Below are 27,248 nucleotides of genomic sequence, written 5' to 3'. Positions count from 1 at the left end.
CAGTGTAGATATGCCTACCTACCGGTATACATATTTGCTATCGAAAATTGCAAACCGAATAATCTCATTATAAAATGTCTCGGCTGAGTTTAATCACTTGGTCCACCTGGGAACTTTGACTTATAAGTACGAGTACCTGACAGTCTGAGTGCGTATATAGTGTTGCGGTTGAGCATTATATACAGTAGAGCAGCGGTTCTCAACCGGTGCTCCACGAGGGCTCCGTGACCACTCTAGGAAAATAAATAAAAAAAACATTCAAATTTAAAAAAATAATTATAAATATTTTTTAAATAGTAAAAATAAATCAGTAACGTTAATGAATAATTAAAAATGGGCCTACAGGGTTCCGCCATAGAATTTTTTTACTAAAAAGAGCTCCGCGAGTCTGAGAACCGCTGCAGTAGAGCATCGATTATCTGAAACAATTGGGGACAAGGTGTTCGGATAACTGATTTTTCAGATAACCGATCATTTACGAGAAAAAAATAGTATCAGGCCAAATATGCAACAAAGAAACAGTGATATTAAACACAAAACTGTATATATTTTGTATCAACTGTACACATTGGGAGGGGGGTGCATTTGCGTCCGCTAGCGGAATTAGAATTTCCCGACTGAAACGCTTTCGCTTAAGCGATGTTTCGGTTGATCGATATTCGAATAATCAATGCTCAACTGTATATGTTACTGCCAAAGCCGGAAATCCTGGTCCAATCAAACAGAACTATGTCTAAATTTACCATGAATTGCGTCAGTGCCGTCTTAACGCATGCACCGGGGGGGCCTAAGAGAAGAGGAGCCTCAGAAAAATAAGTAGTTGAATTTTTCGACAATTTACCAGGTAGGGGCCTCGGAAAAATCACTTAGCCCGGGGCCCATGATGATCTTAAGACGGCTCTGAACAGAGCCACAACTAGATGCTTGGTCACGCGGGACATGCGCGCATTTTGACGCACCCTTGTAATGTTGAAGGAAAAGTTTCAGAATGAAATTCGCGTCCCCTCGGGTCTAGCACCCGGGGGCACGAGATCCACCTGCTCCCTCCTAGTGGCGGCCCTGGCCTGTGGAGGTACGAAGCACCAGGCTTTCGTCGCATCTTCTCTATCATTGGAACTCATTGAGTTTTTAGAGGTAATCAATATAGCTATGCCTATATATACACATTATTAATTTCATTAAATGGGCATAGAAATGTCTAAATTTCGGGCTTTCACGGCGTAGGCGGAGATAGACTTGGAAGTCTGCGGGGGGGGGGGGGGTACGATGATGATGTCAATTCATATATACATTAGATCAGTCAACTTCACCTTTGAAGCTAGGGGGGGGGGGGAGAGGGAACAATGCCCCCCGTATCTCCGCCCATGTTTCGAAGGTCCTTTATATCGATAATTATAAATGGGAATAATCAACCCCAAATAATAATGACGTCCCCTCCCCCCAAATAATAGCGATCGATGCATAGGGAAAGACCGACTTCGGCAGTAATATATACACACTCAGACTGTTAGTACACCCCCCCCCCCCCCCCAATGTAGGCACTTACTTGTTTCTAAAACTGCTTATCCTCAACATATTTCCCTGGAAACACTAAAAACTGCCCTTAAGTTAGCGGTGCTGACATCTATAATCAGCAGGCATAAATACTCTTCACAGAACCACAGAGCTATCCTACTTTGGTGCTGCCATCTATAATGAGAGTCTTAAAAACTTATTCTAGATGTATATAACTTCTTGTTTTAATTCTTTTTCCCAGCAAATTGGGAGAACCCATGACACGAGCATACCATGACATTATGTGCTATGATTTTTCAATAGTTATGTAGATTTTTGGGGTCCAGGACCATAACCAGAAATTTATTTCAAAGTTTCGGAGGGGAACAACCTGCATTTTGAGAGGGGGGGGGACCAAAGAACAATAAACTTCAGCATGTTATTCCATAAACATCTGCCATATCCAACATTTTGCCCCCCCCCCCCCCCACACCTTCCTCTCGCTATAGCCTCTGCGCTCAATGGTGGCCTCAAAACATGCACTTGCCAGGAGTCCCATGTTATTCTATCTCGAGATATCACTGAGTGAAATAGCATAGAGCAGCGGTTCTCAACCTTTTTGTCTGGCGGAGCCCTTTCTTGTGTATAATGTCTATGGCGGAGCCGCGTAGGTATATTTTTTGTTTATTTATGAAAGTTACTTATTTACTTTTATTATTCAAAAAGATTTATATTTTTTTAAACAATATATATTTTTTCAAACTTGGTTTTTTTAATATTTTCCTCGAGTGGCCGCAGAGCCCCAGGAGAGTTCACACAGAGCCCCAAGGGCTCCATGGAGCACTGGTCCTGCTTCTGAGGAAGCAGGACTAACTTACGGATATAACAGTAATAGAAGGCTTTATCTAATGATACTGCTTCACACTAATATACGAAACGATAAAGTGAAATTGTGTACAAAGCTTAATTAGTGTAAAAACTATAACTTTATTGCTTAAAATTTATGACCTCTTTTTCTGTCTTCTTTTTTTTCTCGTAGATTTTATTTCAATCGATTTTGGAAATGAATCACCCTCGGGTAATATTCCAGGATGATTTGATAATAAAGTTCTATCAATTCGTTTCGATTTGCTAAAATGTGTCTGTTCTTGCTCTTGGACTCTCTTTAATTTCCCATTCATTCTCATTCCGAACCTGGCTGCCCTTCAAAGACATAAAAATAAAAATCATAAGTACATAATATATATACTTTTTACATACAGGCAAAATAACAATTTGCAAAATCGAAAGTTTATAAATTTACACATTTAAGGAAACGCCATATTGCTCTCAACCAGGGAACTAATTTGTGAAAACGTGTCTGCTAAAAAAAATCCAGAGATGGCTGTATAGTCAAAATCATCTAAAAATATTTTGTCTATTTTTTTATTTCTAATGATCGGATGGAGATTTACTATCTCCTCATTATTTGCAACATCTCACTGAACACATCTAACTTACCCCTCTGACTGGAAAATTAATAAGATAATTCCCATCCATAAAACAGGTTCACTGTCCCACACTCTTAATTTTAGACCTATTGCAATCACCTCCTTTTGCTGCAAGCTCTTTGAACACATAATTGCCAAGGAAATCTGTACCCACCTCGATTTGATTAACTATTTCTTTCCTAACCAACATGTTTAGCACACCCCAGGGCTCAGTTCTCTCGACATTACTATTTCTAATTTATATAAATGATCTACCTGACTCCATTAACAATCATATCAGACTTTGCTGATGATTGTGTCATCTACAAAACAGTGTAAAATTTTTCCAACCAAGAATCTCTTCAACACAACCTTAACATTCACAACCTTAACATTATCTCCAAATGGTGCTTAACCTGGGAATTGTCACTCAACCACTCAAAAACAGTTTTTATGAAAGTTACCCATAAAAGAATTCCTCACGATTTCTCTTACTTGATAAACATTTCTTTGATCCCTAAGATTTCCCATTACAAATACGTGGGCATTATAATCTCTTCCAATCTCCGCTGGAATCTTCACGCTAATTATATTTTTAATAAATGTCTCCAAAAACTCTTTTTCCTTTGTTGTAACCTGAAAAACTCCACCCGTCATATCTGTCACCTGTGCTACCGGACATATATCCTCCCTACTCTCTCCTATGCTTATGAAGCCTGGGACCCCCATAACCAAACCAACATACACAAATTTGAATCTATTAAAATAAGTTAACTCGCTTCATTTTTACCTGTTGGTCTTTGTCTGTCTTTATATCGGAGCTCAAGCGCCAACTCAATATCCAACCGCTCTCCTCTCTTAGACTTATCTCTTGTTTAACTTTTATTTTCAAAATTCTCCACAGGTTTTTTAATATCGACACTCCCAACATTCTAATTCAACTCTCACATTTCTCTGTTAGACTCAACCATTTCCAAAAATTACAAAACATCTTTGCTTCTTCAGATTGTCACAAATTTAGCTTCTTCCCAAGAACTATTATCGACTGGAACAACCCACCACCAAATATTGTAGATTGTACTACGATTTCCAAATTTTCTTGTATCATTAATCGTCATTTTCGCCATTCATAACTTCGGCATCCTCTTATATAGGCCTCGGCCAAACAATATTGAATAGATAAATAAATTTCAACAAACAATTTGGTAACAGACTACATGACGAGACAACGAAACATCACTCAGTTTGATGGCATGCAACGCTGTCTATCTATTTAGCAACAATATCTCTATAACAATATTTTTTCTTGGTCTGCAGAGAATCTTTTTAAATCGGGATTTCAACATGTGCATGCTTATTGAAATCATGGATAATGATATCACTTTTTCAAAGAATGGAATGAATCAATATGGAGATAAGGAAAAAATCATTATAGTTATCTAGATTGCCATATGCCTGTAAAGGCGAGACAGCTGGACTTATTGATATAGTTATCTGGACTTTCAATGATGTCATCAATTTTTTTTTGTCGAAATTTTTTTTCCCAATTTGAAGTTTAGTTCTTTCCAAACTCATTTTTTTCCCTTGTAAGTTATCATTATCGAAGCTGCAAGACTATGTAGGAGGCTAGAAGGTGTTCCCTTACCTAGAAGGTGTACTGTACTTAATGTCATAATCAGGCCCTAGTATTCGCTGTGAATCATGTTAGAGTGGAGGAGCTACTTTTGCAATGGCTTTCTTATAATGAAGGCAAATGTACATGGGGGGGGGGGGAAGACTTTTCCTTAAGTTCTTGATGAGTTTCTTTCAGTTGACCAGATTAATTTTTTTTTTTCCAAGAGACTTAAGGAATCTATGAAACATATCGTAGATTAAAAAAAATATCTTAATTTGAGACATACATTAGACAGTTCCATTCTAACTAGAATTTAAAAAAAGCAACAAGAGATGGAACATTTTGCAACCAATTATGTGAGAAAGAAAAATAAAGTTGTCACGTTTTAACAATACTCGTTTGTATATGCATAAGTCCTGTTTGACCAAACAGGATGTATGGTCACCACACTTGCAAACAAGAATTTTTCTTAGATACACATATCATTTGGTTATTGTTATCAGAAACCCAGAGTTCCAACTCAATTACATTAAGCGGCGCGGACTGTATAAATACAGAAATGAAGTGACTTTTTTTTTAAATGATTAAATAAAACTTTTTCTTTTATATTTTGTCTTTAAGGTGTCTTAGATGTTACCAAAGAATCAATATTATATCAAGGTACACGCACTTATGGGCAGTTCTTCCCTTGCAGGCTGCAAACAGCTCTTCGTCTGATACCCTAATTTAGAAGTATGAAAAAAAATTAAAATAGGTATGAAATTTGAACAAATACATGAATAAATGAAATTAAAAGTATAATGTACAAATGAAATTCATGCCTAACCCTCATAAATTGGTTTCCACCCCAAACTTCTGACTATCCTTCACGCTGTAAGACATACATAAGGGGCATAACAGGCCTCTGCTCCTTTATATAGGAGGTACTTATGCAGGCAGTCCTGCCAATTTGTACTTGCATGATTAGGAGCATCTGGTTTACTCCCCATTCCCATATGGTCTGAAGTAATGGGTCAAGGAACCATGCATTATGTAAGCTGCTTGTTTTCAAAACCGCTGATCTGCAAGATTCCCACACATTTTACTACAAAAATTAAAAACTGTCAATCCATATAAACAGAAGTCCAGAGAATAAAATATTCAACTATCATATAATAATGCTTAGCAATGCTCTTCACAATCATCACACACAAATTTTTGTTACCATTGTGTTATCAAGTGCACAAAGCGAAATGCTTATTTTATTCATAACAAATGTATGGTAAATTGTGCATAGGTAATTATGAAAGTAAAACTCCCAGCCTAATAAACCCCATAAATACTAATTGAGACTGGGGCCTTGTTCTGATTAGCTTAAAAGTTTGGACGCTCAAGGTCTATTTTTTTAAACATTATTACTTTTTAAAATTTGATGATGTGAGTATCCCTACACGCTAGACAGAAAAAATTCAAGACTGCTAACAGCACCGTGTAAAGTGATGTTCCCAGGGCCCCTAACTGGTTGGAAGTACCTAAAAACCAATTTACATGCATTACATTTACACATTACTTACATTTATTTTTGCACTATAGCATATAAATATTTATGCATATAAGAGAACATATAAGCTGTTTTTTTTCTTTTTTTAAAACGGTTTTCACAAATATAGAACCATCACTCACCAATTGTTTGAATGTTTGACTTCATTCCTGCAGTCTACACTGTCCTGGGATGTTGATTCTGTCTCATCTAGCAACCCAGACTAGTGAAGAAAGCATATTATTTCAAGAAGAATGCTTAATGTAAGAGCAAAAAATGCAAGTAGTAATTTCAAATAACAAAATTAAAATCATTGATGGTGGATTAAAACCTACACTTTATTTAGATTTAATCAAAAAACGCATTAAAAAGCCATGTAGATGTTCATAAAATTATGCTAAAAAATTTATTCCAGAAGTCTTCTAAAACAAAAGACAAAGCTTAACGATATAATTAATGCATGGATTGAATAGGATTCAGATCCTAATATCCTGGAACAGTATTTATATTTTGCTAGAGATACTGAAAAAAATGAAAATATATACAGTGGGTCCTGCTTATAACATTTCCACATAAAACATTTTCCTGCTTAGTATGAATTATTTCTCTTACTAATACTCATCCTGATTTTCCATTTAAAGTTTTTTTCATGGCGATTTTTTTAAAAACATTATAAGTGAGATAGATCTACTATAGATTCCATGACTTATGGGAATTCTGCCAGTTCAATGTGCTATACAAAGAAACTAAACAATGCTTGACAATCATAAAACCGATTTTTTTTTCCAGTGTCAATAGAGTAGTCTAAGTAGAAAACCCAGATAAATATTTCATTAATGTGTTGAGCCCTTATCCTAAGAATTTCTTGGAAAAGCACCACAGAAGTAAAAATGCTGAAAATGTTTCATTATGTGGGTCATAGGTAAAATTGGTTGAACAAGTGTGGTGCATCATTTGAACACTTGTATTAGCCACCCCCCAGTCCCCAGGGCCGTCTTTAAGAGTATCATGGGCCCCCGGGCCAATTGATTTTTCTGAGGCCCTACCAAACATATTTTCGAAAATTTCAACCAGATCTCATTTTTGTGAGGCCCCTCTTCGCTTGAGGCCCCCGGGCCTTGCACGGGTGGGCCCATGCGTTAAGATGGCACTACCAGTCCCCCAACATTCGAGTCTATACTTTACAAGTACAGTGATACCTCGGCTAATGAAGATAATTTGTTAGCCGAAAAAAGATTTCCTATAGAAAATCATTTAAATCATTCTAGGTACAACCCAAAATTCAAAGATATGTTTTATAAACCATCAAGAAGCTTAGTAAAAAAGACAAAAACTGACCAAAGACAGAAGTGAGCAACTGCACAGTTGGATGAAGGAGAACCTAAAGGAAGATGAGAAACTGATTGTTTTATTTTACACAATGTACAACCCAGTTGGGTTTGTAAGTGTCTTATGCAATGTGGTCAGCTCATACTCATGCGAATATACAAGGTAATCTCTTAGAATGTCCAGATTTTTAGTTTGAAGTTGAGAGTCTTACATCGAAAAACAAAACCGCAATGAAAACATTAAAAAAAAACTAAAAATATTTGCCCATCTATACAATATAGACCAATGTCAACTACTCAATCCTCACTTAATTCTCTTATATTGATGGCCGGGTGTGAAAACCTCATAAGCCAGTTTGCTTTAATTTTTCAGGAGAAGCAAAAGACATGCAAACTATTGCAACGACTGGTATGAACTAAAAGGTTTCCAATTTCAGCAATACAATGATACTACATTATTAGTAATGATATGCTTTGTGTGGTTGATGAGATACGAGGTCTACTTTCTCTACACACAAAAACCTTATTTTCAGAAAAAAATTTGAGATACAAGGTTTTCTACACTACACCATCGATATAGGTCTTTATTGTAAAATATATGCCTTTTTAAAAGAGATTGTTATCTACAAATCATATTGTTCTATGCCAATTATCAATCAGGTATATATACATACACACATACATGATGTGTGTGTATATACATGATACATGTGCAACATGATGTATGAAGAAAAAAATTACCTTAACAAAAGACGGATACTTGATATTTGACCTATTGTGCACCAATGATTGTTTTTCCTTTTTCCCTTGATCCACAGTTACTTTTGTCTGAAAAAAATTATGAAAATTACAGTCAAATGCGATTACTGAGAAACAACAAAACATCATGACACTCAATAATAATCTATACCATAGCATTGTATTAAATGCAATTTACAGGCACAAATAACTGTTTTAACTATTAAAAAAAAAAATTTCAATATTTTACAATTTAAAATTAAAGCGAAGAAATTGCATCACTGCAGTAAAACTGAATCCATTGTATCACCAGGGCTGTAACTACAGAGGGCAAGGGGGACTGTCCCCGGACAGCAAAATTTCGGGGGGGGGGGCGCAGCAGTTTTACATGAGAACAAAGAACACTGTTACAAAATTACATAATTTTAAAGGTGCAGGGACGGCAAAATAATGTTTGCCCTAGCAGCTGAATCATTTTTGCACCGGGCGGCAAAAATCCTAGTTACTGCCCTGGTATCAACTATACATATAATATAATGCATATATCATGACTAAATATACAAAATTGAGTATAACATCACCTTACAACTGGTCACCAATATTCTTTTAGCCGTATCATTGAATGCATGAGCCCACCATCCAGATGTAGAGTCTTTGAATTTGTTATGACCGATCTTATAAAAAAAAAGAACAACAATACATATAAATATTTTAAATAAAATATTTGTACAAAAGAGAAGGTATGATGGGTCTTATCGAAGACCAATTTCAAAATTACTACTGAAAAATGATTTATTTCATGCAAATACGAGCCTGGCAAATCGAAAAAAATGGAATCAGTCAAATTTCCAAAGCACCAAGAATATTTTTTTGTAAGAAGGACCAAATATGTCTATGACTTTTTCATGGCTACCACTTTTATGTTGGTGCAGATGCACTTATATGAATTCTGAATATATACTTTTTTCTGCTATGCATAAAATGCAATGATTACTAATCACATAGAAAATTTTAGGCACCAGTACTAATTTTTTTCTAGTATTTCCACTTTAAAAATTTTCAATTTACATTAAAGAATGGATTATCTAAAACAAAGAACGATTTATGTTTGGTTTGCTCATATCGATGAAGACTTGATTGGTATTAGATTCTTACATACTGTGAAAAGGCAGTGCCACTTAGCTTTTGGGGGAAAAAAAAGTGGCCATCTGTAGAGGTGACCAAATGGAGGTTGAATGACTGTCATTGAGTTTGAGTAATGAGAATTGGTAACGCTTCAAAACAAGGCTTAACAAATCAAATAAAAAATTCAGATGCCAGAAAAAGGTTCATACATGCCAAAAATTTCTTTTCCCGACAAAATCCATCCAAAATAGAGTATATTCTTTGACTTAAAAAAATAGCTTTTTCTGAAGCTCTTTTGGTTGGATTCAAACCCATGGACATTGACTGCAACCTTCATAGTGGAAGATGAGCATCTTATCACTGCACCACTTGGGTCCCCCTTTACAAGCTAGCAGATATGCTGATGGTTTATAAATGGTTTGAAGTCTGAGGACAGCACAGAATTATCAGAAATTATATCAACATATCCCCTTTACAAGCTAGCAGATATGCTGATATAATTTCCGTTAATTCTGTGCAGTCCCCAGCCTTCAAACCATTTATCATATATAAAAAGAATTAGGTGTCCGAATAAATATTTTAGTCGCTATGGTGACCTAGCATCTGGGATTGGTCGACCCAGCCTTAAAACGATTATGTTTTGGAAAGGATGAAATGCATATAAAGGTTTGTGATACTTATGAATACATCTTGTTTAGAAAAAAAACTTGCAATACCTTACTGAAATTAATATGTCTCAAACTACATGTACTATGCTAGCTGTCTAATACTTTAACAAATTTCAAAAGATGTGTTGAAGTCTGTACTTGTGGCTGCATATGGGCCAATCCAATTTTTCTTTCCTTAAGGCTATGATTAGAAGAAAATGCTATTATCACGTATTCCCGAGAGATTTTTACGATCTCTGTCCAGGGAATTTGTTAGTGTGTTAGAAGACATCCATACCCGAACCGGGATTCGAACCCAGACCTGCACAGTCAGAAGCTAGCTCCCTAACCACTGGACTGCCAGGTAGCGATCTTTACTTAGAGCATGAGCAAGCATGAGAATGACCAAACAAGTCACCTACAGAGCAAAGGACTAGATCAGTGAATGACCTAGAGAGTGCAAGCATGTGAGTGACCAAAACAGTGTGCAAGCATGTGAGTGACCAAAACAGTGTGCAAGCATGTGAGTGACCAAAACAGTGTGCAAGCATGTGAATGAGCAAACAAGTGACCCACGGAGCAAGGGACTAAGTCAACCTAGGCATGACACGGGGCCTCAAAAGCTGACAAAAATAAGATCTGGTTTAAATTTTCCAGAGTAAGCATGTAAATTTTGCTTGGCGGGGCATCACATCAGAAAAATCACTTGGCCCGGGGTCACATGATGCCCCAAAGCAGAATATGCTAAAATCTGTGACGTACTAGACATCTACAACGTATGACAGACTAATCTGCACTGATTGTTCTGCGAAGTCAGTGCTACTGCAGAACAATCTAGAAGAATTTCAAGGAAAAATGTTAAAAATACTATTATGGGAATTTTTACTGTAGAACATTTCCAGTTAACCAATGGAGTTGTTGCAGAACAATGAAAAACATTCTGCTCAGGGGCCATAATGCTCTTAAGACAGCCCTGGTTATAGTACAGGGTGAAAAATTTGATAAAAGAGTCACAAAAATTAAACTAGAATGAGAGAACGACAGCAAAACCATAAATGTGCCTCTGGCGGTGCAGAGAGGTTATCTGCTGAATATAGGTTTATTTGTTCACCATATAGATGTGACTACCTATGAAGATTTCAATCTAGACATACAAGGTTTGACCATATTTTTCGTGCATAAACCACTGAAGCCAGGTAAACATGGTTTAGTGCACGTATGTAGACAATCCTAGTGTTCATGCCTGATTTTTTTCCTGCTTGAAGAAGCTTTCAGCAGCTGGCAGACCACAGATGAATGAGAAAGTGTAGGTAAGTGACATAAAATTTTCATTTTTTGGCAAAATCACAAGGAAAACTTGAACAACGCTACTGGATTAAATTATTCGTTACGCTTGATGATTGTAGAGTGGAAAGAATCCACAAGATTCAACAGACCTTTGGAGATGAAGAAATGGGCACCACACCGATGAAGGAATGGTACAACTGAATCAAAAATGGCTGAACACCAATGAAGAGTGAAGCACATTATGATAGGCCCTCAACATCCAGCAATGAGATCGTTATTGATCAAGTGAGAACTCTGGCGATACAGGATCATCAAATCACAATCGGAGAACTTGCAGATGAGGAAAAGCGAGCATTAGCATTGGATCCATTTATTATATTTTGACTTTAGATTTGGTCTTCAGGAGATGCGACGTCAAAGTCGTGTTGACCATCTTCTATAACTTTAGTGGAGTGGTTCCTCACGAGTATGCACTGCACGACATGGCCTGGCCATCACTTTAAAGAATACTACCAAGAGGTTCTGCATCACAATCGGCAGCTACATCATCATTGGTGCAGTAGGGTTGCTTAAATTTTCCTGCCATTTTGTCAAAAACAAAAAAAATGACACTGCTCACTTGAATTTTCTCACTCACCATTGGTCTGCCAGCGACTGGCAGCTTCTGCAGGCAGGGAAAAATGTACACTAAGACTGCTTACATACGAGCACCAAAAATTGTGGTCTGATATTTTTTGAAAAAAACCATCTATATTTGAATTCAAAATAGAGGAAAAAATATATAATATAAATGATATACATACTCCACTCTTGTCAAACTTCATGCTCGCTTTCACAGGCACACTTATACCATCTTCTTGCCTCCCCAGTCCTTTACCTGAAATTACATAAAATCAGGTTTTACAATTTAAGGGAAAAAAAGATAAATCTGATGACTTAAAAACATTCGCTGGATGTACTGGAGTTATAAATAGCAGAGAGTGGCATAATCTTTCTCTGAATGCAATACACGTTTATTTTATTATGAGAAACTTTACCAACTTGCTGTTAATAACACAGCTACATACAATATGCATACACTAAAAACATCATTAATAACTAAATACTCAGTTTGTCATATTTCCATGATGTAATTGCTATTTTATCAGTTAATACAGAATTCAGTTGGAAGGTGATTATATATATATATATTTTTTCCGTGTTTCTTCGACACTGTCTAAGGCCGGGATTGCACTATAAAAGTTTTACGAAAGCTCCTTTATAAAACTTCAAAAATCCAACCAATAAGCATATTGGTTAAATTCGAGAAAATGCAACTGATGATCTTATTGGTTGAATTTTTCAAGTTTTATAAAAAAACTTTTATTAAACTTTTATTTTGTATCACCGGCCTAAGCCAGGTTCAATTGTTGACCTACATTGGATGTAAGGGAAGTAGGGTTTGATAGATTGTGAAAAATAATAATGTAGGTACAATAGGTGAAGATAGACTCGATAATGATGATCTCGATTCATATGCAGAACAGACTGAGTATAACCAGTCTTTGTTACGCGATTTTAGCTCATTGCCCCGGGAGGAAGGGGAGAAATGCGTACATGCACATCGTTCACATTCCTCGGTGGAATTTCTGAAACAGCTTCAGTATAAGGGATACGCCAACCTGGTGACTTTTTTCTGACGATAAGTCGCCAGCGCTGGCGTGCTGTGTTGTTTTTCGTTCCCGTTGCCCGCAGTGTTGTAGTTGTTCTAGAATGTTCTTTCCGATAAAAAATAGCCAGATGGCGCTGGTTGTTGTTTTTCCCTGTTCCTAGCATGTCTTTTAAAACTTTCAACTGCCATTTTCAAATGGGTTTTCTCCAAAGCGTATTAATAATAGTGTGATAATAAAGCATCTTTAATACGCTTTGGTCTTCTCCCTTTTTTCTTCCAAATGTGATGTCACCTTATAGCCAATGCGTTTTGAATGATTTGAAAACCGTTGGGAAATTAGATCATTTTCTCTTCCTTCCGTATATATAATGTAGTGTGTAGGTCGGATTAATTAATTATTGGATATCTCTCAGGTTGTACCTTTAATATTTTCCAATATTTATTCTTTTCTGCATACAGGATGCCCCTGTATCCTTTTTATTTAAATTTCTTATTTATTTTATTTAAAAGAATCTGGAAGAATACCCGGAAAAAGAGTCTGGGTTTTAATTTATAATACATAGAATATATTTATTTATACAACATGCAGGACCGTTGTTTATTTAAGAGTCGATACCTTATGTTGTTTTGATATTTAGTCTTAGATAGTTATATTTTTATTATTATAATTACGCTTGTTGGTTCTAGCCATAGGCGGAGATAGACTTGGAAGTCTGGGGGTGGGGGGGGGCACAGTCATTATTGCTGGGGGGGGGCACGATGATGTCAATTCATATATACATTAGATCAGTCGACTCAATCTTTGACGCTGGGAGGGCATGCTCCCCCCCCCCTTGTATCTCCGCCCATGGTTTTAGCATTTTTATGCTTGCTCGAGCGTCCCGCCACGACTTTGGCGACTTTTTCCTCGCGATAGGTCGCCAAGACCGTCATAATTCATAATGCTTCTCTGGGTTGCCATATTTGTTGGGTGATACCAGATGGCGCTGGCTTCGCCAAACAGGATTTTTCTTTTGTTCACCGCGTTTTTTCAAAAATTCTAAACAGCCGTTGTTCCATTTCCAGCGTGTCGCTCTCTTTGATTATTATTCCTCCCTTCTGTAGCTCGCGTCATTTGGATTATCTACTGCTCAGGTTGTATCATACCGTTTTATTATTTTGTTGTGTTTATTAGTTACTCATACATTGTCATGCCTTCTGTTTTATCGGTTTATTATTTAAAATGAACCTACAGAATTTTTCATGCCTGGATCCATTTATTAAAAAAAGGGTGCGGGTTTTAGTTTTAATACATAGAATATTTATGCCTGGAATTCCTTATGCCCCGATCTTTTTATTATTAAAAAAATGGGCCAGGTGTAATTTTTTTTAACTGATATTTTTTTTCTATTTTCATGCTTGGTGGTTTCTATTATGTTTTGCACGCTGATGTTTTTTTTTTCGGCGCCCGTAGTGTCTGACGGCTGACTCTGCCATGAAGCTGGGCTGGAAGAGATCTCGGCAACGCGATAAGTCCAGTGGCAGAGCCCCTGGCGTTCATTCATTCAGTGTCTGACGGCTTTGGCGACTCTTCGTCGGGCCATCAGACATGTTTGGCGCCAAAAATCGCCGGACCATACTGCATCTGTACCGCGATTTTTTTTTTTCGGCACCTGTAATGTGTCTAACGGCCTTGGCGACTTTTGATGGGATCGTCGGACATGTTTGGCGCCGAAAATCGCCAAGCTGCCCCTTATACCGAAGCTGTTGCTAAATTCACTATAGTGAGGCCCGCAAAAGATCCCAGCACTAAGGCCATTGCGTTAAATTATTAGGATTTGTTTATTGATGACTAGCTGATACCCGGCGACGTTGCCCGCCCCGTAAAAAAATTATATATGTATACCTTAATAATTATTTAACGACTGGCAGCTGGAGTTGAACATTTTTATTCTCAGTTTTGTCACCGTAGTTGTTGTTCTCTGCTATTACTGACGTCCCATGTCCAGCGAATATTATTCAAACGCGTTTTAAGCATTTTCTAAATTGAAACTATACCTATACGGTTGATGAGCGGTATAGCGGTTGATGAGATAAAGGCCGCATTAGCACTTACAGGATACCCTGTATATAGGCTAGCAGAAATACCCGGCGCTCTTCCCGTGTTTTCTTCAATTACTGGGAGGATTGGAAAAGTGACAAACCGTTATAAAGGAGTAAACTGCTATAATAACAGAATTAAAGGTGTGACAAACCATTGTAAAGGCATATATTCACGTCTGAAACGCATTGTTGGAAACCACGGTAACAAAAGTAAACGTTCCGAGAAAGTAATTGTTGAGGCCCCAATACCATTGTTGCCCGACAGTTTTTTGCCCATTTCGGGCATTTGCCCAGCTCTGACGAAGTTTTAAAGCAGCCTACGGCTCAATCCCGGACCTGTTTGGTATATATGCAAAATCTGGCGACGATCGGTCTAAAACTGTTGATTTGTATAAAGAGCATACATACATACATACATACATACATACATACATACTTTCACATTTATATATAAGATAGTGATTTCCCCATCAGTGTGAAATAAATCTAATAAAGATTTTGATTAATAAATATGCAAATTACCTTCTTGCCATCCATATTTACGAAGCTGTCGAGCAGCGAAGTCGTCCATCATCAAACTAAAAACTGCGAATTTAAAATAACATATTCACATTAAAACCCTTCGCCGTAATGAGTGGAAAACGCGTTGCATTTTTAAATGTAAACAACAAGCTCCAGTTGTAGTACAAAGGACATAATGACAACTCTGAAAATTTTCAAATTCTTGAATAAATAAGAATCTAAAAAAAAAATTATTTTCACTGGAATAAAACCCTCTGATTTTCATTACTAATATATTTTATTCATTCAATAATAAAGTTTAAACTTTTTTTTCGTCTGAGATTTCTCATCGGCAAAAACACCATTCGAGTCGGTACTGCACTAAAGTAAGAAATGTCTGTCCGGAGTATGTAAACAAACATGTCGAGCACAAGGTGCATCTTTTCATTGAAGCAAGCCCATAAACATCTGATTATTCCTGTTCGCCATAAGCGTAGCAGATGGCTCGGTTATTACGAGAGGAAAATTCCTCAGCCAATATACGAGGAGCGCGTCAAGCATTACAAGGATACCGTGCTGCAGAGTCCGGAGACGATGCCGACTTTGAAGCAGCGACTTGAAGGCAAATTTGATTTATGGATTCATCACATTGTCGATGTATTTGTAATTCAAAATTTTTAGACTATGCAACTCAAATATACTAGACATTTTAATACATTAAAAAGTAAATTCCCAATATACTATATACCAATGCTTGGCGACTATTGTTATCGCTGGACTTCATTTGGGGCTATTTACTAGGTTTACCGGCGGAACTATAGGGACACCCAATAACGTTTGAAAATGTGTCGCATAATAAGTATATTAGTAAATTACAACGGTTGGTAACATATATGTAGTTATTTATCGCCAAACGGCCATCAAATCATGAGTGGTACTGTTATTCTGTGATAATCTTGTGGCCAATCTGGCTCTGTTGAAAATTTTATCCGACTCGTTTTTCAAGTCAGGGCTTGACAAATCGAGAAGAGACCTATATGTCAACCAAATATTTTAGGAGCCAAGCGTATTTCTTTTTCCTGAGCTAGTAATTCTCAGAAAATTTTAGACGCCAATACCAATTTTTTAGTCGCCATGGCGACTTGGCACCTGGGATTTGTAAAGCCCAGCTTTAAGTAGAATACCTTTAGAGACTGGTCAAGTTCCACATTTTATTTAGTCTGAAATTTTATCTAAAAAAAAACCTATAGAGCCAGTAGTGCTCAAAATTAAGGCAAGTCTGTGTGGAGTCATGTAACTAAACACGTTGAGTACAAGGTGCATCTTTTCATTGAAACAAGTCCATAAACATCTGGTTATTCCTGTTTTCCATTAAGCATAGCAGATGACCTGGATATCAGAAGAGGGATATTTCTCAGCCAATACACAAAGAGCGACTGTATTGCCACAGCTTTCTGCTATACAAGATTTGAGCAGTGTGGAGAAAGTAACATTGTACTACCAATATGAGATCTTCACAATCAGCTGATTTGTTTTTTTTTCTTTGCAAAATTGTTTCATCCGCATTATGCTGGAGCTTAGCCATAAGCAGATATAGGCTTGGCGAACAAAAAAAAAAAGCAATTACTGATGGTAATGGGCAGAGAGATATGGGGAGGGAGCATCAAAGGTGGAGTCAACTGATCTAATGTATATGTGTATATATGAATTGATATCATCTTGCCCCCTCCCCTAGACTTTCAAGTCTATCTCTGCGTACATTGATGATATTTAGGCCTATAGGGAATACAGAGTGTGTGTGCTGTGAATGTAGAAGGTGGTTGCCTCCTTTGCATTCAGCTTTCTTAACAGCTTATGTCCCAAAAGGCCTCCCCAGTCTGTGCCCACATGAGCTCAATTGTGATAAGATAACCCTGAGCTCAGCAAATCATATAATATATAGCACACATATTTTGTAGACCCAGCTTCTGATATAATCATTGTTTTTCATTCATAGTTAGCTCTGCAAGAAGTAATTCAGCTCTTAAGGCGCATCTACATAAGCTCATCATAGACCTCTGTTCACCATAGTTTAGCTTTACAAATTCACAGTGCTCTTGATATTTTTCCTCCCATCCTCCCCCATGCACTATTTGTTTCCAACGTCAGCCTAGACTATACAAAATCAAAGAGATGCTATACAAAATCAAGCTCCTTTGCTGAATCCATGGTCTACAGATCCTCCCAAGTTTGTCATTCGTCTTTTGTTCGTTTCATTGCTTTGCTCGCACATGAATTGGAAGTCCGAACAATCCACTCAAGGGCAAGACTTAGTGTGCATATATAGATGCATATTTTAGATGATCAACAAGATCCTGTGTAAAATATTCACTCACAACCCAGAAAGTTAGTGCACCCATGCTCTGAACAAAGCATTTAAAGTGAAGCCTTCATATATTTCTCTCTCTCTCTTATAAATATTGTCTATATTTGTATTGTCTCTCTTAGTTGCAACAAGAAATCAATGACAAAATAATTGCTGATATCGTTTTATTCTTTCAGAACTGAATGCCAAAGATCCTGTACTTGATGCAAGGGTTGACATTGGGTTGCCAAGCTCCTATTCGAATAACAAGATTTCCATCAAAGAAAGATTGGAATGGCAGAAGAATATCAAGAGGAATAAAGAGATGGAGATAAAAGCTCGGTCAAAAACATGTATGTTCATTTCTGTTTATCCAAGGGCTTGACAAATCCTAGGCACCAGGAGGGCCTACCGTCTCCTTATGCTTATAAAGGATAATTAGAGAGACAAGGATTATTGGCTGTTCAAGGATCAAAGGGAAGTTTTCGAACCAGCTTGATGCTTGAAGAAGCATCGTTTTTGCTCAGTGTCACAAGGAGTAGAGAAAACCACTCACTGAGATTCGGATTACTGTATTTTACGCTCGTGACGGCATTTGTACTTGTGAAAATTCTTTTTACTTATTTTTTAAAAATAATCACACAAAAACATGAAATACTTTCATTTTGTTATATGAACAGTAATTTTTCTTACAAAATAAACAGGCGAATGACTTTTTGATCTCTGAATGAGGAATTCATTCGACATTCTACGACTGATCGAACTCAATTTTAAATTCACATATGAAAATGCTCTTACATGAAAAAAAAAGTTTTAAATTCACTGCAGATGATTATACAGAATATACATGTTACGTTGAAACAAAAATATGAACTAGATGAGAGAGTTGATATGCTCACGATCAAATATCGTTCCAGAAACCCAAACAATTTTAACTAACCACTGCAAAAATTATATGTATATGAGGATAATCAGAGCCATGGGGAAGTGAACATAATTCAAGTTATTCCACGCTTTTAGAGGAATCAAGGAAAATTTGTGTAGTTTTGCTGAATGATCTTGCTGAAATATCACAAACAGGCCTGTAACCAGGCTGAAGCAATCGGGCCCCCTGAGCCAAATGGGGGGTCTCACAAAAATAAATTGTATTTATTTTTCATAATAATAGCCTTGTCAAGGTGCTCCAGTAAATCTGCCCTGTGGCCCTGAAAAGGCATGCTACGATCCTGATCGCGAATAATAAAATTTGTGATTAAATATGCATATTTAACTATACAAAATATAGATAAAAATTATCCCCCTGCTCGTTACGCATGTGAACCTTTATCCAGCTTAAGTAAAGTGCGACAAATAATAATAACACAAGGAAAGCAGTGCCAGCTCCACCAAGAAGAAAAAGCAATTTTTTAGTGTATGCCAATGATTGGTCAGATGAAAGGAGAAAATATTTTTCCCGTATTTCCCTCCTTTATATCATGTGATCTCAAGCATAATTCTCAAAAATCGGTTCAGGGCTCTCCCTTTAACCAAAATCTATTGAACGATCACTGAGAACTGATCCTGATCTCTCTGATTATTCTCTATAACATAATTTCCCAACCTTGCAACACAATCTAACCCGTAGGATCCTATGTTATACCCATAGCTTCTACCGCCCTCCTGGAACTTTCCATCGACCATGTTGAAAATCACTGATCTATAAGCATTAGAAGATGATATATCCCTCAGCATTCTTTCATCCATACGAAAACTGTTGTAGAAAGCCAAAGAATCTTGAATATTCTTCACAATCCATTTTTCCTAAAGTTCTGATTAGACTGTCAATGTGTTACCAAAAGATGTTCATTGGCAAGTTCTAATGAGTTGGATTTAAGTGTTTTATCCACGTTTGTGTCATCTACTGTAGATCCTCAGATACAACAGGTTTCAATGTTACAGAAGAATCAATCATGTTGAATATTTTATTTTGTACACAAATTTTCAGAATTAGAATCAAACTGCAAGCAGAATTTCGTATGTTGTGATTTCTCCCATTGATTTTTCAAAGTCGTGTTGTAGCAAAAATTCTTAGAGTAGGGATTAGGTAAAGTGAGAGATACCTTACACTAGGTGGGACTAGCAGGGCCCCAGGACAATTACTATAATTTTTTTTTGTTTTTCATTCTATAAATTTTCTATGAAAGGGCTTATGAAAAGTCTAGCTTGAGGGTGTGCGCCAAAGATCACTGCCTAGATGCCCTGCGCTAGGATGTGGGGATGTCATGCTCATACACGGTGGGCAAACTAAGCTGATACCTAGGGAAAAAACTGTTAAGAATAAAACATAAGACATTCTACATTAATCTCATTTAAAACGTATTACCGAGAAAATTATAATTTTTGTTTGGCTTTCACAGTAAAAATTGATCTTACAAAAGTCAAGCAAGATTGGCAGACATCAAATGGAGCATCCCACTTGTACAATGTTGCAGACCATTATGGAGTCTTTGAACACATGTTTGATCATGGTTACTTCATGCCTAGAGTTCCGCTGAATGTTTTCTATGAACAAGATGAAGATAGTATGCTTCCAGTATGCATGGGCAATATCTTGAAATCCATACAGGTGAGATTTTTTTTTTAAATACAAATTTATGTACTGTGAACGGAAATTTTTCTGGTTGAGGAATTGGTTAGCCCTTGTATTCGCTACATTTGAAGCATATTGATGATCCTTCATGACTGTTTCAGATCCAAATAGCACAAGCAGTGGGGAGGGGGGGAAGGGGTTGTTTTTTCCTCACTGTAGATATTCTTTTGTTTTAACCCCAGGAGTTCAACTAAATTGAGTGTTTTATCGTTTAATTCAAGGCTGAACTCCCCGAGGTTAAAAAATGTATATCTACAAGAAGAAAAGGCAAAAAATACATTTGTGCATACCAGGTCTGAAAGGGGTAATGCAGCTAAATTTGTTTTCTGAATAACCCACCTTTTGCGGTTTCTTCTATTGTCTAGTATGTTTTGCAGTGAAACCTCATTTCAATGATACTCAATATAAGAATAAGTCTCCCTACAACAATATTTCTTTAAGGCTTGTTTTGAAATAGCCGTGGTTTAATGTTAAACAATACTGCCTCTTGAATGGTAATCCCTCGACTGCAATATTCTTTCTTGGTCTGCTAAGTATCGGTATATTGAGGTTTCACTGTATTTGCAAGATGAACTAAACTGTCTTAAAAAGAAGAAAAAAAAGTAGACTGCATATGATGTATAGTTGAACATCATATCAATTTTTTTTTTCAGTGTTTATATATATATTTTCAATTTACTTTTTGCAGGCAGAGAAAGTACCCGAGGTGCATTTTGATAGCACGTCCGATGATATGTGGTCACTCATTCTAACAAATATCGATGGACATCTTTTAGATACTGAGTCTGAATATCTGTTATGGTTCATGTGAGTAGAGTGGTTGTTGCTTTTTTTTTTTCAATGTTCTTGCACGTGATTAAAAAAATGAGGAAAAAAACCTAGGAAGTGATTTAGGTTTTTCACACTATATGTAGTCGGACCCACTTATAATGGAGTCGAAAAAAAACCACTGAATTTGTTTGTTATACGCAAACTACACACAGTATTTCATTCATAAAAACATACGTACAGTATTTCCTTCTTGCTTTTTTTTAACAATGCAAAAGCTGCTTCCGTATCGGTGTGATTCCCTGAATCTCTTTTTACAGATGTTCATATCCATCGCGGGTTCTTCTTCTCTCTCAATTGGAATTTCTCTTTGCTCTTATCGTATATAGCGAACTTCCAATAATCTCGAATTTCTTTGATGCCTCACTTATTGCTTGTTTTTGGCTTCAAGTCAACTGTATAGCTTCAATTTTGAAAGCTATAGAAAACACTTTGCGCTTGGACATTCTGAAAATTTACTCACACACGATAATGTTACCACTCCTACATTGGAGGAAAAATTGTCAAGCATTTATGTACATGTACTGCTATTAAAAAAAACAGGTATAAACTTCTATTTGGCTCATGTACCCACACCATCTCCATAGTAACCTATGGAAATATTAAGTTCGAGTCTCCCCCAAATAATTTTGAGCCCTCCCAATATTTCCAATAACTTTACGCCTATGTAAAAAAGTCTAAGAGGTACTCATACATAAAAAGAGTTTTTATGTATTTTTTGTGGTCTGCTGACTGAAAACATTGTGCAGCCATTATTTTACAGTGCAATAGGTATAGGCATTAGAAAAATACTGTGTACATGCAATTCAAACCAAATTAAAAATATATGTGGTGCGTGTTTTCTTTCCTTTAGAGGAAATATAAAAGGAAACGATATTTCTACTGGAGATTTGATATGTGATTATTTGAGGCCCTTTCCCATGAGAGGAACTGGGTATCATCGTGTGGTATTTGTTTTATACAAGCAAGATGGAAGAATAGATTACTCATCTCTGAAAAAGCAAACACCATGGTGAGTGCCATTTCACATTTTTTCTTTTGATTCACCGGGGATTAAAAAAAACTCTATTTCCTATTCCACTGTTTGAACAATTAATTTTTTTTTTTAAAATCAATAAAATAACAAAGAACATTATGATTGGCATGTTTGATGATGCACCTGTTTCCGAAATATAGAGGTTCTACCCAGAGGCTCATTTATGGCTTTGCCACCTACAGGCTACACAAATTTTGCTGGCCTTCCCCCATTCTAGTTTAATTTTCTTGACTACTCTTTTCTTAAATTCGCCATCCTTTTCTATAACCTGCTTGGCCTTCCCCCTCCTGTTAGTACACCTGAGTCTCTCTAAGCCACTCTTTTGGTTGCTCCCATGATCACACACTCTCTTTAAGTCACCCTGTTAGGCATTCACATGCTTACATATTGTTTCGGTCACTCACATGCTTGTTTGGTTGCTGATGAAGTTTAAGTGCTTATAGTCTACTAAGGGAAGTTATCTTAGGCTAAAGTACATCATTGATATGAGTTTGTCCTTCATGCATCTCCAACACTGGCAGCTAGCATCAGTAGATGTGTTTGCTGCTTCAAACATAATACTTTTTACAGTGATCTGTTATTGAAGTACATTCATTTCATATCATCATCCACCGTTTTCAATTCACTGTTGATTGTGGATCTCCTCTGAAATTTTCCCTTTTCCTTTGTCCGATTATTTTACTACCCACATTTATTTTACATACGGTCAAAAGTAACTATAGGAAACATGTCTTGCAACAAAAATCTGGGTATAAAGAAAAAGATTTTCAGTCCCATTCCTTGGAAAGTTTCCTTATAAGATCAAATATATCAAACCAAATTTTATATTCCTTTAAGTATATTAAAACCACGTTTGACTGCTTATATTTCTTGAACAGCTGTGATTCCGTTGCCCATCTTTTTTGTTTCATGAGTTCTATATCTGTATGATGAGCTCTCCTTTTTTTCTCCAAAGGAATTCTTAGAGCATTGAACTCATAAAAGTTCTTTGCTTGATTTTTTTTTAGTTTGAGCCTGAAAGAAAGAACTTTCAAGACATATGATTTCTACAAAGAGCGCCAGGATGTCCTGACTCCTGCTGGATTATCATTCTATCAGTGTGTCTGGGACAAAAGTGTCACTAAATTTTTTCATGACATTTTAGGTAAGTTTGTTTCATTAATTCTGTAATTTTTTCTCTGCATTACATCCACATAATCAGAATAAATGTTGATTTAAAATTTGTTGAATTATACCCTCAGTATCTTGCATGCTGCTTGCTACATAGGTTGAGATTGATTCAAAAGGCTAAGGACTATGTCTAAAGGCACTATGGTGGTATCAATATGTATGAATGTGTTGGATCAAATCAGTCTGCTCTATTAATGCCAGGCAAAGCGTCATTGATCGCTATTCACCACCTGTATCTGTGACCCATGTTCTGCTAGGTTTTTTAGGTTGTAGACACATAATTACAATAGTCACTTTATCACGGCCATCTTTAAGTTTATCATGGGCCCCTGAGCCATGATTTTTCTGAGGCCCTACTAATTCTCGAACTTTCCAACCAGATCTCATTTTTGTGAGGCCCCAGACCATGCCTTAAAACAGCTTTGGTCACTTCATCAAAGCCGCGACTAGTGGGGAAGTAGGTGGGTCTGGTGCATGCCAGACCAGAGGGGGATTCAAATTTCACTCTTTAACCTCTCCTCCTACAAGGGAGTGCCAAAAATGTGAAAATGTATGCGCCCTTGTCTGACCAAGCATCTAGTTGCGGCTTTGTACTTTATTTCTGCTGGAGATCTGATATTAATTATATCTTAATTATCTCTGAATAGAAAATTGAATTTTCATGCTTTACAGGAGAGTCTCTCTTTCCCATCCCCCATTATACATCTGTGATACATAACATCTCTGCGTTACCTCTCTAGCTCTTCTCTGGTACATTATACATCTATGATGCACATAATAAAAGGCAAGCGTCTGACTCATGATACAGTAAATCCTGTATGAGATGCAACATCAAAAGACAGAAATTATATTTGGCTTTATAAAGGTGTACATCAATGCACTAATCATCAATGAGACTATCTTTTGATTCTGTCCAAGACAGGTTTCCGTCTCTTGCAGCATCTGTCTTAGACAGGTTTACTATGTTCTGAAAATAAATAAATTTCAACATTTTCACTTACTGCCAATTCAAAAGTGTTTCAGATTGCTACGAAGCTGGGCTGGAGGAGATCTCAGCAACAGGATAAATCTAGTGGCAGAGTTCCGGCATTCATTCATTCATGCAGAAATTGCCAATTCAAAAGGAAAAGTCAACTTCTGGTGATGCAAGGGAGGTCTGGATTGTGGATTCCTGGTTAGGAACCGCATCATTAGAGGAAGGGAGGGAGACTGCTAGTGAAACTGTTATCATGTAAATTAACTGTTGGCCTACTTTAGGATTTTTTTCACTTGGATAAGTTATGATGATATGCTCATTGGAATATGCACTGTTCCATTCATGCATGATCAGTATTTATCATTGACTATTGTGGTTGATATGCAGATGCGGTTTCAATGAGTTATTAAAAATTTGATTTTGTTTTCTAATGTAGATATGCGAGAACCTTCATTTGAGTATAATGAACCGGAAGAGTATGTTATGCCTCAAGTACAGTATCCTCACAGCAAGCCGTTCAACTTGTAAGTCTTTTTCCTTTCACATATGTTTTCTAATTTATGTGTCTACATAAATCAATTTGAAAAAATCATGTTATCATAACAACATTAGTTAAATGCGTCTGTGGGAATGATAGTAAAAATTTGTGCTCGTGTTTTTTTCTGTATCAAAGCAGAGATATGCGGAGATGGGTAATATCTATGTACAAAAGCTATTCAGTTGTTGCATTAATCACTCAAAGCACTGTTGTACTTTAGGAAAAAAAACTGGATGGAATAAAATTTTTTTCTTTTACACCAGGTACTTAGATCTCTACAGAGATCCCAAAGAGGTGAAGAAAGAAGTATTGTTGAAGAGATTGGCTACTATTCATCCGTTTGAGAAGGAACCGCCCATGCCCAAATATCCTTGCCTCCACAAGCCTAAAGGACGCATCTGGTCGTGGCAGAGGGAAGATATCCGGAACGAACGTTTACGGCTAGGAAAATACAGGGATTTAAGACCACCGTCTGTCTATCCCCAGGAAGATAACCAAGGAGTTTATCCAAGAAAAGCATGAATAAATCTTGTTTAAACAAAAAAATTAGATCCATTGACATTATAGACAAAATCGTAGCAAATCTTGTTTGTGGTTTTGTTTTCTTATGAATGCCCATATGGCAGGTTACAATTATTGTCATAGGATTTATATAGTATTTGCTTTAGGTGCTTCGTTTAGTTTTTAATGGTTTCAACCGCACAGTATTATAACCTTTTTGCCCCAACTTAATCATTCACTGGTGAGCATGGAGTCATGGTCTGAAATTGAAAAAAGAATTGGACGTTTTGCCTGCAGAAGACATTTTTCCCCATAGTAAAATATTTTAGATATCTCTGATTTTGCGCAATTCCGATCAAGAAGAAATTCTCTTGTTCTGATTTGCAATTACTCCTCTGTAATGTAGGATATTACTGTAGGCAGAATGTCTGGTTGTGTTCCAAATATTAGACTTACAATATTATATTGTCAAGATTCCTAGAGGATTCTCTAGAGAAAATAAAGGAAATAGTTTTTTACTTACATATTATTCCTGTGCATCATAGTTTCCCAAATGTTTCGTTCCATCGCCCCCTTCTTCAAAATTTTTTTATCGCCCTTCAGCTCAAACTAACCCATAGGATCCTATATTAAACCAAAATCCTCTCCTGCCCTCCTGGACCACTCCATCACCCCACGGGGCAATATTGCCCACTTTGAGGAAACACTGCTATACATCATGATGTAATAGGTGCTGAGAGCTGTGGTAGTCGAGTGGTCATAGTGACAGACTCACATCACGAGGTCCAGAGTTCGAACCTCACCGGTGCAAAAGTGGTGGTCGGCTGAAGTTGGTTTTCTGTGGTTCACAACTTCAAGGTGCGAATGCGAGCCGATCTCCTCATTAAAAAGTCTTACCACAGAGAGCAACATGCCTACAAATGGTATAAATATTCAATCATTACATTTCACTTTTGAAATATTAGATGGCAGCACTGAAAAATCAGGCACAACACTAGATACACACACTTCCACTTTTGGCTCAACTCGCTAGGTAGTAAATTGCCCATGGTGATAGCCAGAGTTTTGCTCGGTTTGAAAGAAAGTAGGGCTGGGAAATTGGGGGCAACTGCCTTGGATAGCAATCTCTAGGAGGTAACAAAAAACACTGCTATAAAATCATCAGATTTTACATTGGTGAGGGCAGCAATATCATGTCTGATTCCCCCCCCAAAAAAAAAAATCCTAGTTACACCCTGGTAGGAGGATCCAAAATTTTGTTCACAAGATTTAGTTAAAAAAATAGTAAAAATAGGGCATAACCTAGAAAGTGGGACATTTTACTACATAGTGGGAAAAGTAAGCCACCTTGTTGGACGTTTTGCCTCTTGTGGTGCTGTATTTGTAAGATAAGTGGGAGTCCTGCCCGTTCAATGTGGCTTGACATGATATTGCCAAGTCTTATCTCATGATTGGAAGGCTATATTTTGCCACATCTCAGGCTGTTTGCAATGAATGTTCTGTCATTAACAAAGTAAAATGTCTGTATAATGCTTCTTGTGTTCACTGTTCCACCATCTGGAATATATATAAATCCATTTTATTCCAAATTGCGGAGTTTGTTGATTGTAAATGACCCGAGATGTGGAAAAGTACATCAGTCCCTAATAGTATTTATTTTAAGGATTACTTATTTCCATATGTAAAGCAAAATCTGCCAGGACATCATTTTTTGTTATCAGATCAAGTAAAAGCCGCATAGGTGGCAAACATCTATAATTGCTGACAATG

At 36.8% G+C, this 27,248-nt stretch overlaps 2 protein-coding genes across 2 annotated transcripts; one reads left to right on the top strand and one right to left on the bottom strand.

Annotated features, from left to right (window-relative positions):
- Positions 1 to 2,461: 2,461 nt before the first annotated feature.
- LOC149063832 (G patch domain-containing protein 4-like) lies at positions 2,462 to 15,627 on the bottom strand. Its single transcript, XM_089255185.1, has 7 exons — positions 15,478 to 15,627; positions 12,026 to 12,099; positions 8,745 to 8,837; positions 8,167 to 8,253; positions 6,241 to 6,320; positions 5,249 to 5,299; positions 2,462 to 2,697 (listed from the first exon to the last, which is right to left on the bottom strand). Exons 1-7 carry the CDS (start codon positions 15,527 to 15,529, stop codon positions 2,496 to 2,498), a joined length of 639 nt encoding a protein of 212 aa, XP_089111311.1. The 5' UTR covers positions 15,530 to 15,627; the 3' UTR covers positions 2,462 to 2,495.
- A 199-nt stretch (positions 15,628 to 15,826) lies between these two features.
- mRpL38 (mitochondrial ribosomal protein L38) lies at positions 15,827 to 25,560 on the top strand. The gene is made up of 8 exons (XM_089255030.1): positions 15,827 to 16,078; positions 17,998 to 18,153; positions 20,197 to 20,405; positions 21,118 to 21,236; positions 22,111 to 22,269; positions 23,301 to 23,437; positions 24,876 to 24,963; positions 25,241 to 25,560. The coding sequence occupies exons 1-8, from the start codon at positions 15,877 to 15,879 to the stop codon at positions 25,497 to 25,499; spliced, it is 1,329 nt and encodes a 442-aa protein (XP_089111156.1). The 5' UTR covers positions 15,827 to 15,876; the 3' UTR covers positions 25,500 to 25,560.
- The last annotated feature ends 1,688 nt before the right edge of the window (positions 25,561 to 27,248 follow it).

The sequence above is a fragment of the Pholcus phalangioides genome, unplaced genomic scaffold (genome assembly GCF_987345545.1).
Source record: "Pholcus phalangioides strain wild (caught in Gottingen) unplaced genomic scaffold, Ppha-v1.0 ptg000042l_1, whole genome shotgun sequence".
Lineage (NCBI taxonomy): Eukaryota > Metazoa > Arthropoda > Arachnida > Araneae > Pholcidae > Pholcus > Pholcus phalangioides.
Note: the sequence above shows the minus strand (reverse complement) of the source record. Positions and strands in the feature narration are given on the sequence as shown.